General features: G+C 40.3%; 1 protein-coding gene across 1 annotated transcript in view; it reads right to left on the reverse strand.

Moving 5' to 3' along the window:
* Positions 1–14,307, reverse strand: part of CTTNBP2 (cortactin binding protein 2) — a 253,837-nt gene that overhangs the window by 41,240 nt on the left and 198,290 nt on the right. The window contains 2 exon segments of the mRNA XM_007954509.1: positions 4,459–4,682; positions 13,071–13,172. Coding sequence (XP_007952700.1) covers positions 4,459–4,682; positions 13,071–13,172 — 326 coding nt within the window.

Raw genomic sequence — 14,307 nt, forward strand, 5'->3', positions numbered from 1 at the left:
CACGCAAATTCTTCTGCTAGTTGGGGTTTAGTCCAAATCTGCATCCTTTCCTTCAAGGCTCAGGGGTCCAAGATTATCTTCTGTGTCTGTGTTAATTTCGTTTCCCTTTTCTTTGTTGAAGAGGGTCTGTGCAATCCTTCTGCCTAGTCTGCCATCTTGCCCCGCCTCATCATTTGAAAATCTTGGAATGCCATGAAAAAGTTCAGGGATATTGATCCATTACTTATTCTATGAATGAGGGAAGCAACTAGGAGCACTTTACTTTTCTTTGCTTAAAGTTCACGAAGAACTGGCATGGTAATTTTAATAATGATCAGAGACCAAGTAATTTGTCTCCAGGCCACATGACTAATAAATAGCAGTGCAAAATTCACCCACAAGGGAGATTATCTATCACCAAAGATGTTTTACCTTCTTCCCCAAACAGGTTCCATTTTAAGGTATTGACTTCCAAAGATTTTCTTTTTTACTATGATCCATAGAAAGGGGGTTATAGTTTACATCATTCCACTCAGTACAAACACATATACATCTTCATAACAGAAACAAAACTTCATAAAAGTTCTTACTCTTCCTAGGATGTACTCTAGCACTTGCTATTCACCACCACTAGGATGGCTTGGAGCTCTGGTAGCGTAGTGTCTAAGGCACTTGACTGCTAACCAGAAGGCTGGGGGTTCAAACCAACCAGCCAGTCCTTGGAAGGAAGGTTGGGCAACCTACTTCCGTAGTGATACCGCCTTGGAAACTGCCAAGGAGGGGTTGTTATGAGTCAGGTCCGATTTGACGGGATGTAACAACAACAACAAAGGATGGCTCAGATAAAGATAAAAAAAAGGAAATCAACAAATGTTGCTGAGGATGTGGAGTAATTGGAACCCTCTTCCACTCATTTTGAGAATGCAAAACGGTACGGTCATTGTGGAAAATAGTTTGCTGGTTCCTCAAAAAGTTAAGCATAGAATGACCATATGATCCAGCAATTCTACTCCTAGTATACTGAAGAAACTTGAAATCAGTGACACTTGTACCGATATCTATTGTATGATTACATTTATATGAAATATCTAGAATAGGCAATTGTATAGAGACCAAAGTTTATTATGGTTACCAGGGGTGAGAGGAAGGGGGAAACAGGGAATGTTGTTTAGGAAGCATTAAGTATCTGTTTATGGTGATGGGAAATTTTGCAATGGATACTTGAAGCATTTACTGATGAAGATCAAATACTAGTGTTCAGGATGGCTAACACCTCAACATAAAGAAAATGAAAATCCTCACAACAGGACCTATAAGCAACATCATGATAAATGGAGAAAAGATTGAAGTTGTCAAAGATTTAATTGTACTTGGATCCACAATCGACCCCATGGAAGCAGCAGTCAAGAAATCAGACATTGTATTGCCCTGGGAAAATCTGCTGCAAAAGACCTTTTTTTTTTTTTTTTAAGAGGAAAGATGTCACTTTGAAGACTAAGGTGCACCTAATCCAAGCCATGGTATTTTCAATCACCTCATATGGATGTGAAACCTGGACAATGAATAGAGAAGACCAAAGAGTTGACACCTTTGAATTATGGTGTTGGCGAAGAATACTGAAAATACCATGGACTGACAGAAGAATGAACAAATCTGTCCTGGAAAAAGTGCAACCAGAATGCTCCTTCGAAGTGAAAATGGCCAGACCTCATCTCACCTATTTTGGTCATGTTGTCCGAAGGGACAATCCCTGGAGAAGGATACTATGCTTGGTAAAGTGGAGGGTCAGTGAAAATGGGGAAGACCCTCAATGAGATGGATTGACAGTGTGGCTGCAGTGATGGGCTCAAGTCCATAACCAGCCGGTGTTTTGTTCCGGCGTACATCCTGAGTCGGAGCTGACACGATACACCTAACAACTGGGGATGGTTGCACAACATGATTAACGTCATTGGTATCACAGAACTGTACCTGTAAAAATTGTTGAATTGGTGAATGTTGTTATATATATTTATACCATGATAAAAAAAACTACTAGTTGTGATTTACTCAATTGATATAATGGTCATTGAGTCTCTACCTGAGTTTTGAAAACTCCTGATCTAAAGGTCCTCTCTAGGCATGTTGCAATCTGTCATCTAATAGTAAAAAAGTGCACATGGAATTTTAGTGATAAACCAAAGCCCCTAAAGCAGATGCACAGATCAGTTACTGTAAGTCAGCTTCATAATTTATTGCAAATTTGGTTTTGTTTTCCTCTCCTCTGGTCCCAGAGTACAGTAGTGGGATCGATGTTTTCAGAAAAGCTGCTGATATACACCACAATACCTTATCACTAAGAAATCAACTTGGATATAACCTAAGCAGGTGGATATAAGCAGGAGAAAAACAACATGAGAGTAAAACCTAAAGCAAAGTAGGTTGGTCTATGATTTCAAGAGCATTTGGTTTTGTTCCCAAGATTGGTGCCTTCTTGTGAAAACTCTTGAGGATATCAAATACTATAAGGGTGCCCAGAATCTAAGCCCAGCTCAATGGAAACATTTTATTCAGTATTCAGGGCTGGCTATTTCTCACAGTCCCTCTCCTACCCACTCGCTGCCCCTTGTCCTCTCCATGTTCCTGCCGCGGAGGAGGGCGGAGATGAACATGCTTAGGATTTGTGCAAGTCCAGGAGGAACGCTAACATGGGTTGGCATCTAATTTTCCCCAATAGTAGTCTTCTTCTGCTTCAGCTCATGTTATCGATTGAATTGTGTTTCCCCAAAATATGTGTTTTAAACCCTAACCCCTATGTCTGTGGTTATAATCCCATTTGGAAATGGGTTTTTATTACACTAAGGAGGCGCTATAGTGTAGGGTGTGTTCTAAGTCATTCTGTTTTGAGATACGAAGAAGCAGATTAGGCACAAAGAAGCAATGGCTGGGGAAAACAGACACCAGGCCACATGAAAATCACCAAGGAACTCAAGAACAGAAGCTGACAAGAGGCAAGGACTTTCCCGACGACCAACAGAGTAGAGAAAGCCTTCCCCTAGAGCCAGCCCCTGAATTCAGACTTCTGGCCTCCTACATACTGAGCCAATCAATTTGTTAAACCCACCCACGTGGAGTACTTCTGTTATAGCAACACTAGATAACTAAGACATCCTGTGACACGTTTTGTTTTTGCAAGATATGACGGTTTTGTGAAGTTTAATCCTGTATTAATGCAGGTGTAAATTACCCAGCCAAAAAAGGGCTTTAAAAACCCTTAGGTAAATGTTTCTTGGTATAAAACCTTATCTTTTCTTTTGTACTTATGGAAAGAAAGGTGCAGGGGAGATGTTTTGTTCACTGAGCCTAATCCTTGGGGCTCCATTTAAATGTTTATTTTTATTTAAACCAACTACCTAAAACTCCCTAACAAGGGTGAGTTTTTCCGTGAACAGCTAGTAAAATACCAACATTGAGAGCAGAAGTTTTATGAAATGTCCTTGAAATCAAACATAAATATCTATTGATGAATAAATTAAGAATTATAGACTGAAATTGCAGCAAATTTTTTTCACCAAGTGAATATTTTATTTGGTGTCAAAGCATCTTAAGTCTGAGTTATATAAGTAAAAGTGATTTTACCAGCAATTTTTGAAGAAACAGTTTGAGAAAATATTATTATCATTTGTGCCACTAGAGCTAAAGTTGAAGAGGGAGTCAATTCTGAATTAATTTATGGAAGTATTTATGAATGCAAGTATTTTTTTAAATATCCATTTAGGTATAAAACTTTTGTAAGAAAGATAACACTTTTATTGCATTATAATTTCATATTGTACAGGAGTTACAATGCAAACTCATAAGCATAAATATACATGAGGCAACCAAACAGCAATGTAACTATTAAAAGATTTAAAATGTAAAACTAGAATTTAACAGGCAAAATACTTAATATGGCTTGTAAAGAAAAGAAATTGTTTACAAATGATTTATTATTGCCCCATTCTAGTCATTCCTCATCAAGTAAACATAAAATTATGATCCCATTTAAAATGGTACATGTTATCTGAGCCAATGCTATATACATTTTGTAACATGTAGTATGCAATATGATGTATGTATATTTTTAAATATACATATATATATATATATATATACACAAATATACATAGATATACAGTACACAGACAACTCTGTTTTGATACCCCTGGACATCGTCATTAAAACTGTTATAATTTTTTATTATAAAACTACTTGAAAAGCTGGCATAACTTCTTGGTATTGAGGTTCAACCCTACAGAATAATTAAAAAAAAAAAACTGGTTATAAATACATTCTTTACAAAAAATTGAATAGTGGTCCCGCATTCATACTTTACATTATCATGAAAACACTTAATTCATTGAAAGTTATTTACACATTGTTGTCCTTGGTTTTGGTGTGAAATATACAGAAGTTAATAGTGAGAAAATTGTAGGCAGGCCTATTTGTTAGGTTTTTTACTTTTCGTTTTTGCGTAAGTTCCAAATCTCATCTTTTGAGTTGTTATTTATTTCTATGTGCCTTGTATTACTGCTGCTGCTGCTTCTTTTGATGTTCTGGGAACACTGTGCGACTTTACTTCTAGGAACAGGAAGAAAAGACTTAACTCTTGAAACACCCAACTCAGTCTTTAATTTACTGTTGCTGCATTATATAGTTTGATGGCTGCTGAGAGGACTGACCTCCTGCAAGAGAAGAGAAACAAAATGAGGCTGTCACATTTGCTACTGTCACCAACTTCTTTTTCCGTAAATCAGTCCTAATTCTTCCTTTCTTTCTCTGAGCAAGCTCATGGGAGTTTCTCTCTCAATTCAAGCTCCCATGAAAAACCAAGCCAAAGATAAGGAGAAAACAGATGATTAATTTCTTGTAGACTCACTGCCTTATTTTCATTAGGCCTTTCCTGGTGTCACTAAATTCCTAGATACAGGAGTCAGTGAATCAAGTGCCAATGAGTCTCAGCTATCCTTCCAGCAGGAGCATCACAAAATCCTAAAGTTGAGTTGATTCTGACTCAAGGTGAATATTCTGACTCATGGTAACTCCCTGTCTTCCACAGTAGAATTGTTCCTTTGGGTTTTCTTGGCTATAATCTTAGCCGACACCAGACCTTTCTTCTGTGACACCCCTGGGTTGGTACTGGCAACCCTTATGTTACTAGTTGAGTGCTATTAACCATTTGTGCCAACCAAATGACCTCAGAAAGCCTTAGGCCAAAAACATCATCAACCTGAACTACTCCAGCTCATTAGAAATAGATCTACAAATAAAACTATATCACCATGAGTAATTCGCTTGACTTTTCTGCCTTGTACTTCAGATCTGTAAAATGAATCTTGCACAACTAATAATCAATCTGTATTTTTTATACATTTACTGTTCTGGGCACTGGGAATACAGCAGGGAACATGAAGGAGAAATCTCTCTCCTGAATGAGGCTTATATTCTAGTGAATTAAGGCTCCTGCTCAGAATTTCTATGATTAGAGGGTTCTAGATCTTTTACACTTGAAATTACATGCTTTTTTTTTTTTTTTTCAGTTTTCAGAATCATTATAATCATCTAGTCTCTGTCTTTCATTTCATCAACTAGGAATCAGAGCTAAGTAGGTAAAATGATTTGCCCAGAGTGGTGAGGCTGATAAAACGGGCCTGCCAACTTTCATGTAAGGTCTTTCCCCTACATTGCATTGAGTTCTGCAAAACAGCAAACATGAAACGAAGCCTACTGTTCTAGTTACCTAGCGCCACTCTGACAAGAATATACCACAAATGGGATAGCCTTAACAAAAAGGAGTTTATTCTCTTACAGTTTGGAGGCTTTAAGTCCAAGATCAAAGTGCCAGGCCCTAGGGGCTGTGTGAAAGCCCTTTGACCTTGGGCTTCAACAATAGACTTCTGTCTCTTGCCCCCAGCCCACTGAAGCTGGAGGCATCTCTTCACTCAGACAGCTACTGGTTGCTGAGGCTAACAAGCCCAAGGTCAACAAATAAAATGGCACAGTCCTAATGTTACCAAACCACACATCAGGCCATTAATCCAAGTCCATTGAAAGTCCTACAGTCGGCAAAGCATGGCAGAGTGCTGAACATTGACACGGCTACATGCAGGGATCAAGCGTGACATAATCTAGAGACCATTCCCAAAGCTGTTTCTTATATATGGGAAGCAGACCACATCCCGAAAGCAGCTACTCAGCTGCTTGTGGTAGGTCCCACCACGGAGTTGATTGCCAGTCTCATCATGGGGAAATAACTACCACCAGCTGCCCAGCCACTCAACCAGGCCCAGCCAAGTTGGCACACAAACTTAACCACCACATCTACTAAGGGCACTGCTCCAAATGCCTTTGAAGCACTTGGCATTGAATACTTTCCTTCCCTGCAACCCCCCCAGCTCACCTGGGCACTCGCCTGGGTGTCCTCCTTAATAAGTAATTCTCAACCTTGGCTACAACCTTGGAATCACGTGGGGAGCTTTACATAACAAAAGAGATTCTAACTGAATTGACTTGGGGTGTAGCATGGATGTAGGGCTCCAAAAAACCATCGACATGCTTCTAACGTGCAACTGAAGTTTAGAGCTGGATCTTAACTCATCAATGTCCTTCTTCTCAACTGATCTCTTCCATGCTGGCATTGCTCTTGGCTCTTCCTGCTCACCCCACACATTTTTACTTGATGATCTTTCCCCTTTCTGCTCATGCTTAGTGTTTCAATGACCATCTATCTCTAACCAAACAGCTCACAGTGTTTTAGCTCTAGTCTTCCTTTATCCACTGAGCTTATGCTCAGGATAAACGACATTTATAAATGTTAATGGACACAATTAATCTCTATGTCTGATGTGCATTTCAAACTCAATTCTTCTAAAGCCAAACTTTTATTTCCCTAATCCCACCCATTTCTAAAGCCTTTCCTCTTGGCGTATTACTAGTTAATGATGTCCTACCAGTTAATTGAACTGGAGACCTCAGTTATCTTTAATAACTGCCTCTTTCTCCCCTCCAAACCAAACCAAACTCACTGCCGTCAAGTCAGATCCGACTCATAGCGACCCTTCCTTGGGTTTCAACCGCCCGCCTTCTGGTTAGCAGTCAAATGTCTTACAAACTATGCCATCAGAGGTCTCCTACCCAATCCGATGTTGCTTGCAAAATGGGTAGAGAAAAATGGGTGTGTGTAGGTGCAAACAGAAAGGAAGTTATGTGCTACTCTAATAATACACTTTTGGCTGGAATTTTAATAGGTGGAATTTGGTATCCTTTCTGCAGTTATTCCTAGGCATGTCACTAAAGCCCTTTCAAATTGTGGCTCCAACCTCTCTTTTAAACACATTTGCTCCTCTATTTCTACCTATTAAAATTCTATAATTCTTTAAAGCCTAGCACAACACCTCCATTAAATCCCTAAATCACCTATGTGAAATCTACTGGTCCCAAATCTTCAGACACAGCTCATCTTAAGTGGTAAGCTAGCTGTGCTACTCTAATAATACACTTTTGGCTGGAAGTTCCAGAGTTTTGACTTTTCCCAAACATAAAATGTATAATGCATGAAGAACAAAGATGGTACAAATATGGGTTCAGAGCATATGCATTTAGGAAAGAAGGATGGTCAGTGTGTCTTGGAAAGGAGATAACTAAACCAAACCCAATGCTGCTGAACTGATTTTGACTCATGGTGACCCTATAGGACAGAGTATAACTGCTCCATAGGGTTTCCAAGGCTGTAAATATTTGCAGAAGCAGATTGCAACATCTTTCTTCCATAGAGAGGCTGGTGAATTTGAACTACCAACTTTTCAGTTAGCAGCCAAGCATTTTAACCACTATACCACCAGGGCTCCTAGAAAAGAGATAGCTTCCTGATAAAACCAAAGTTCCCTCACCTGGGAGTCATAAAACAACTGGATTCTATTAGAAGGATGAACTCCCTCCAAGGAAGCATAAAAAATGGCTGAGCTACAGCTGTTCAAGGTCACACACATCTCAGCCAGTCCTTGTCACCTCTCATTGGTACTTGATGGTAAATTAAGGGTGAACAGAAAAAAAAAACAAAACAGCTATTTTTGGTTAGTAGGGAAGCTTATGCTCAGGATACCGGAGAGAAATAGATTGCTTAATGAGCTGGATTGTTGCAGTAGAGGAAAGGGTCATGGGTTGAGACAGAACTGTGAAAAGATAGTTCAGGCACCATAATCCAGCTGCATTGTTCCTTACAAGGAGTTACTTTTTAAATCCATAAAATAGGACTGCACCATACACAATCTCAACTTGTCATTCTGTTCAGATACCAACAAATTCAACACATATACATTAACCAAACACGGTATGCTATAAACTAAGGATTATCACTAGTTGGTATAGAGAATCTTCATGGGTGTATATGGAGACCTGATTATAAATCATTTTGCCATGATTTTTGAACTTCCTCTGGAAACCCACAGGGTGCCAAGGCCTGGAGGCAGGAAAAGGAGATGCCTGGTGCTCTTTTCTAGTTTGGTCAGTCACTGCAACATGAAGATGAGGAGATAATTCTTCATGGTCATCAAGGTCAGAGGCAGGAAATGCCCATGTGAAATAAAGCACCAAGAGGCACCCACAACAGTGAAATACATGGTTAGGGATGCAGAAGCAGGCTGTGTAGACAGAGGGTGTAGAGCTGGTCCCAGGAAGCTGGAGGACAGAGGATGAAGAACTACGATGAGAACAAGGAGAAACACTTGGGCTTAGTGAGGACCATGACAATTCAAGGCTGGGCATAAGAACAGTGCATGTGACTGAGGGACAATGTCCTGCAAGAAGGCGTGATGCTCCTGACACTCCAGCAGCCAAGAACTGGTTTGGATGATTCCCCAAAGCTGTGAGACACCAGAGCCTGGGAGTAGGAGAATTAATGGTGTTTCCTGGGCCAAAATCCAAAAGTTCTCTGTATTAAATACATCAGGTTACTCCCAATGTTGCTATGCATATTAAACTCAAAGACGAATTGTAATCTGTATAGAAAAGTACTCCCTTAGAGTTCCAGTTATTAAGTTTTAAAGAGTTATTGTTACATTGTAACCATTCATTCATTTAATACTATCTGCTAGAAGCTAAGAGGAAACTAAAACCCGAGCTTTTTAGACTGCAAAGCAAGAAATCAGAGAAAACATTGTGGAGGAGATGGTATTGGAAGTGGACCTTCACAGAAATATAAGATTGCAATATAAGAGGTGAGAATGGGTTCCAAAAGAGGGGGGGAACTATGGAAGATGTGGGAATAGTACAGAGTGAGTTGTGTAAAAGGTTAGAAGTAAAAAGTAAGAGAAATGAAGGTGTATCAACCCCTGAAAAGACACATTTGGAAAGAAAGACAAGGTATGGAACTGAGGAGGATAGCAGCTCACAGCTGTATCTTAACGCCAAGAGTCCCAGCCCTGGTTTCTTAGGAGAATCACCAGGGAGCTTAAAAACATCCTGATGTCCACTGTCAACCACAAATCCATCATTTCAGCACCTCTAGGGAGAAGAATCCAGATATTGGAACTGAAAAATTCCTCCGGTGAAACACTTAGAATATGCAAATGTGTAGAGATCGGAGTTAACAGTGGTTCCCAGCGGTGAGATGGGAAGGGAAAGAGATGAATTTTAGTTTAGCTAGACTGAGCTGCTGTTTATGGGGATGGAAAATATGGAAATGGATATTAGTGACAGTTGTATGATACGATTGATGTAACTGGTTTCAGTGAACATACAAATGAAAATGTTGAATTGGCAAATATTGCGTTATCTGTTTTTCCAACAATAACAAAAAAATTCATTAGAAAAAATAATTCCTCAGGTGGATTTCATTATAACACCAATGATGAGAACTTTTGCTTTAGGAGGATTAGTTTGGACACATGAGAGGAAAACATACTAGTCTATGTTCTATTGATGATTTAAAAAAGCATGGGTGTGTGAGCTCCTGTGTTTAAATTAGAAGATTGTCTAACATGACATATAACTGAAAACCCAACTATATCCCACTCCTGTTGGAGCAGTAAGGAGTAGTAGTTGTTGTTGTGTGCCATCGAGTCAGACCCGACTCATAGCGACCCCTCCTTGGGTTTCCGAGGCAGTATCACTACGGAAGTAGATTGTCCCATCTTCCTTCCGACCAGTGGCTGGTGGGTTTGAATCGCCAGGCTTCTGATTAGCAGGCAAGGGCCTTAGGCACTATGCTACCAGAGCTCCTAGTAAGGAGTTAGGTTACAGCAAATAATGAGGATAATTCACTCAGTCTTGACTTCCAATGGAGGATGGTGGCTGCAAGGCCCCTCTCTGACGAAGGCATGGCCAGCCTCTGGCTACACAGGAGAAAGTGATTTCAACAAATCCAGAAAGCTCTTAGCTCTGAAGGGAGTTACCTTTTGATAACAGAAGAAACTGGGCATCTAACCAAGAAATGCTAGTTGAGTCTGAAGTGAGCTTACCTTCCCTAGGAAGAAAAAGAATGAGCCCACCAAGCTTTCAGAACCAAGTAAGTGTTACTCTGCCCTCTGCTGGAGGTCTTGAGAAAAACATCTTTCAGTCTTTGGGGAAGGATCCCTGTATGTGTCTTTTAGGAGCTCTGGTAGCGTAGTGGCTAAGGTACTTGACTGCTAACCAGAAGGCTGGTGGGTACCACCAGCCACTCCTCGGAAGGAAGGTTGGGCAATCTACTTCCCTAGTGATACTGCCTTGGAAACCCAAGGAGGGGTCACTATGAGTTGGGTCCGACTCAATGGCACGTAACAACAATGTGACTTTTAGTGTGCAAAGAAAGAAGAATGGGGGCCAGCATTCAATGGATACTTGTTTTTATTAACTGCTGTCACCTGCATGGCACATTTAAATAACCATGAAGTCTTTCAGTGAGAACCTAGGTGGTATAAAACCCATGTTTTAAAGGTCCTTTAAAAAAAAAAAAAAAAAAAGGTGCCTTTTAAAAATTGACTTGATGGCCATGAGTTTGGTTTTTTTTTTTTAAAAAGCAAGAAGGAGCTCTGGTGGCAGTGGGTTAAGGCATTCAACTGCCTTAAAACCAAAACGTCAGGGGTTTGAACCTATCAGCTGCTCTGAGGAAGAAAGGTGAGGCAGTGTGCTTGGAAACCTTATGGGGAGACTCTACTCTGTCCTAATCTTTTGGTTTTATTGGGTTGCTAAGATCATAACCAACTCAACAGCAGTGAGTTTCATGTTTTCAATTTGAAGCAAGGCTGTCCTGAGTTGCAGTAAGCTTATTTTACTTTCAGCCCCACCAACCTCCCTTTTTTTTTTTATTTATGGACAGTACCTTTTTTAGGGATTGTGTTTTATTACAAAGGAGCCATATAGTTAAGTTACAAAGGAGCAATGGTTAGGCTCTCACTCGACTGCTAACTGAAGATCGGTGGTTCAAACCCACCCACTGGTTCCTTGGGAGAAAAATCTGGCAATCTCCTCCTTTGAACAATTATAGCCTAAAACCCTAAGAAGCAGTTCTACTGTGTCATAGGGGGTCACTATGAATGAAAGTTGACTTGAAGGCACTGAGCAACAGCCCCAAAAGGGTCATGGGACAGAGAAGTAGGACACAAAAATGTGTCTCTATTGGATATTCACATAATGGCAGCCAGTCACTGCCAGTCAACATTTGTGTACAAAAAAGTGACTTGGGCCTGTGAAGAAAATGTGCTCCTTATTCGTTGTCCCAGACCCTCATAGCCCCTTCCACCAGAATGCTGCAGAAATGAACTGGAAGCCCAAGGAATGTGCTCTGGTCCCCAACCAATCAGAGCTCAACAGCAGGCCACCATCCAAGGGCAAAGAGTTGAGCTTTAAAGATGGCAAGAGGCAGCTCCTAGATTAAAGTATTTTCTAATCAGAATGCTCAGTAGAGACCCCAGGTCACGTCTTTAGGTCATCCTCCCTAAAATGTCTTCAGATGGTGCTTTTGCTGTGCTTCTAAATTGCTCCCCAACTGGGAAAGAGAAAAAAGAGAAAAGCCAACATCATGATAGAGTGAATCTGAAAGATCACGCTCTTCTTCATCACAGGTCATCATGTGACCAATTTTTTATTAGGGAACTTGGCTCTGCAAACGTCCCTTACCCCCTGCCTCAGACTCACAGAGTTGCACATGTAATTAACCAGGGCCGAAACCTAATGAAGTGATCAGACAGCAGGGGCTGTGGAACCCAGGGCTGCCATGTGACCAGACAAGGATTAATAATTTAACAGCCTTCACTGTCCTCACCGATAGTCCTGTCCCCTGTACTCTCCTCCCTGGGTCGTTGTGTACCACCAAGAGAGGGGATGGGAACAGGATGGGAACTGAATTGCTACGGCCTGGTGAACAAACCACATATTATTAAACGCCTTTATGAAATCTGCATCATCCTCACAAAATAATTAACGGGTAAGAAGTCGTTTTATTATGTCCATTCACCCAGGAGCACCATGCTGTGCCATCTCTCGCCACTTATTAACCGATCAATAATGGTCCAGCACCACACAGTGGAAGCAATTTCAGAGGTTAATGAAATCTATTTGAAGCCCGGCTTTTCTATTTGCTATTCTGATTTGTTTTTAAAGGAAAGCCTCTCACTGAAACACAATGCATGTTATGGCAAGTTAGCAAATGAAAACAAAATTAGATTATCTCCTTTGGGTTAATGTTCTTTGTATTACCATTCAGCCTGACTCTTTCCTTTGCTATCATTAACTCCAGTTTTCTAAAAATGCCGCAAATCTTGGTTCTCAGTCTTCAACTGAGAAATAACACATTTTAAAATGGAACTACCAAGAAAACAGACGTTCTCTTATGCCAATAAAAACAAACGGTGACCTTCTCAAAAGACATCTGCAATGTTGGAATAAAATGTTAGGCATCGAACAGCCATGCTTTTTTAATGCCATTCTTTCAAGATATTTCAAATAGCCATCTTTCTCATCTTGATTAATTACTGAACATTTTTCTCCTTCTCCTTCTCCTGTGGTTTTAAAGTATTTGTGATTCACACTGAAAGATTTGTCAAGTCAATTCAACAGCCATCCTGTACGTCATTCTGGGAGGAAGAGACACTTACCTCTTGTGACACTGGCATTGTTGGATTATTAACGGTTGCTGAAAGCACAGGGCTGTTTCTGGAACTATCAAACCTCCTTAAATCATCCTTGGAATCAGCAATCTGGAAAATACACAACTAATCATGTGTCCAGTTATGCTATGACACACTGCTTTACTGTCACTGGGGCGACCTGCTTTCCTTATCCTGTTCCCCAACCCTCAGGAGCCCCACAGAACACACGGAACACTCAACTCCTGTGCTGTTCACGTAAATGACTGGAAGCCTTTATATGAATCTAATAGCAAATACATGGAAAACATTCTCTAGGGGAAAGGGCTATCTTAAAAAGTCAAAAGAAGAAGATCAGAGCAGAAAAAAAAAAGTATTATTTGGCTAGAAAATGTTGCTAGATTTTAATCGTTACCTTACTTTCTAGTGGATAATTATTTCAGCTCATTTCCAGCAGGGTTAAGTATGAAAGTCAATTCTACTTTGTGGCAGAGATGAGGACTGTTGATGTGGCATAGCTGAGTCTGTCTGTGGAAGCTGCACACGTTATACCTGTCTTCTCATGCTCCCTTTCAAGTAAAATGCATTTATGAAGGCAGCTCGGTCAAACGTGCTGCAGATATCCTGAGTGCCAAAACAGGGTGACCCTGATGCGTTAATGTTGCCTTTGAGATTTTGGGTCACTGGTTTTCATATTTGGATCTCACCTTTCAGAATGTACAGACTATGATTATATGCATTTTATAGGCCAATTCTGTATCTTACTGATAGATGACTTATATACCCAAAGTAAGGAATATAAAAAAGGAAAAAAAAAAAAAAAAAAAAAAAAAAAAAACTTGGGGAAGTTCATAAAATGCCTCCTGAATCTGTTGGTGCATCTTGTGCGAATCCAATTAACGTATACAGTTTAAGTTTTAGGTCTTTTGGGGGAGTTTGGTAAAACAAGCTTTGTCAAATTGGGCTGCCTTACTACACAAAAGATACTTACTTCAGTTCTGGGCTTTCTGAAGAGTGACAAAAGGCCACAGTCTCAGGGGCTCCATCAGTCTTTATCATACCAAGAAGCCTGTTTCTCAAATATTATTTTGAGTTTGTTTCATTTTTCTCTCATTCAATTCAGAATCTCCTATTATGACCCCTTTCAGCGTGGCTGGCAGTGGTAGCCACACACTACCTGGTTCTTCTGGTCTCAGGGTCATGGAGACTGAGGCTCACATGGTCCATTAGGCCCTTGAACTAACTG

Source organism: Orycteropus afer, unplaced genomic scaffold (genome assembly GCF_000298275.1).
Source record: "Orycteropus afer afer isolate SDZICR_OR568_19922 unplaced genomic scaffold, OryAfe1.0 scaffold00462, whole genome shotgun sequence".
Lineage (NCBI taxonomy): Eukaryota > Metazoa > Chordata > Mammalia > Tubulidentata > Orycteropodidae > Orycteropus > Orycteropus afer.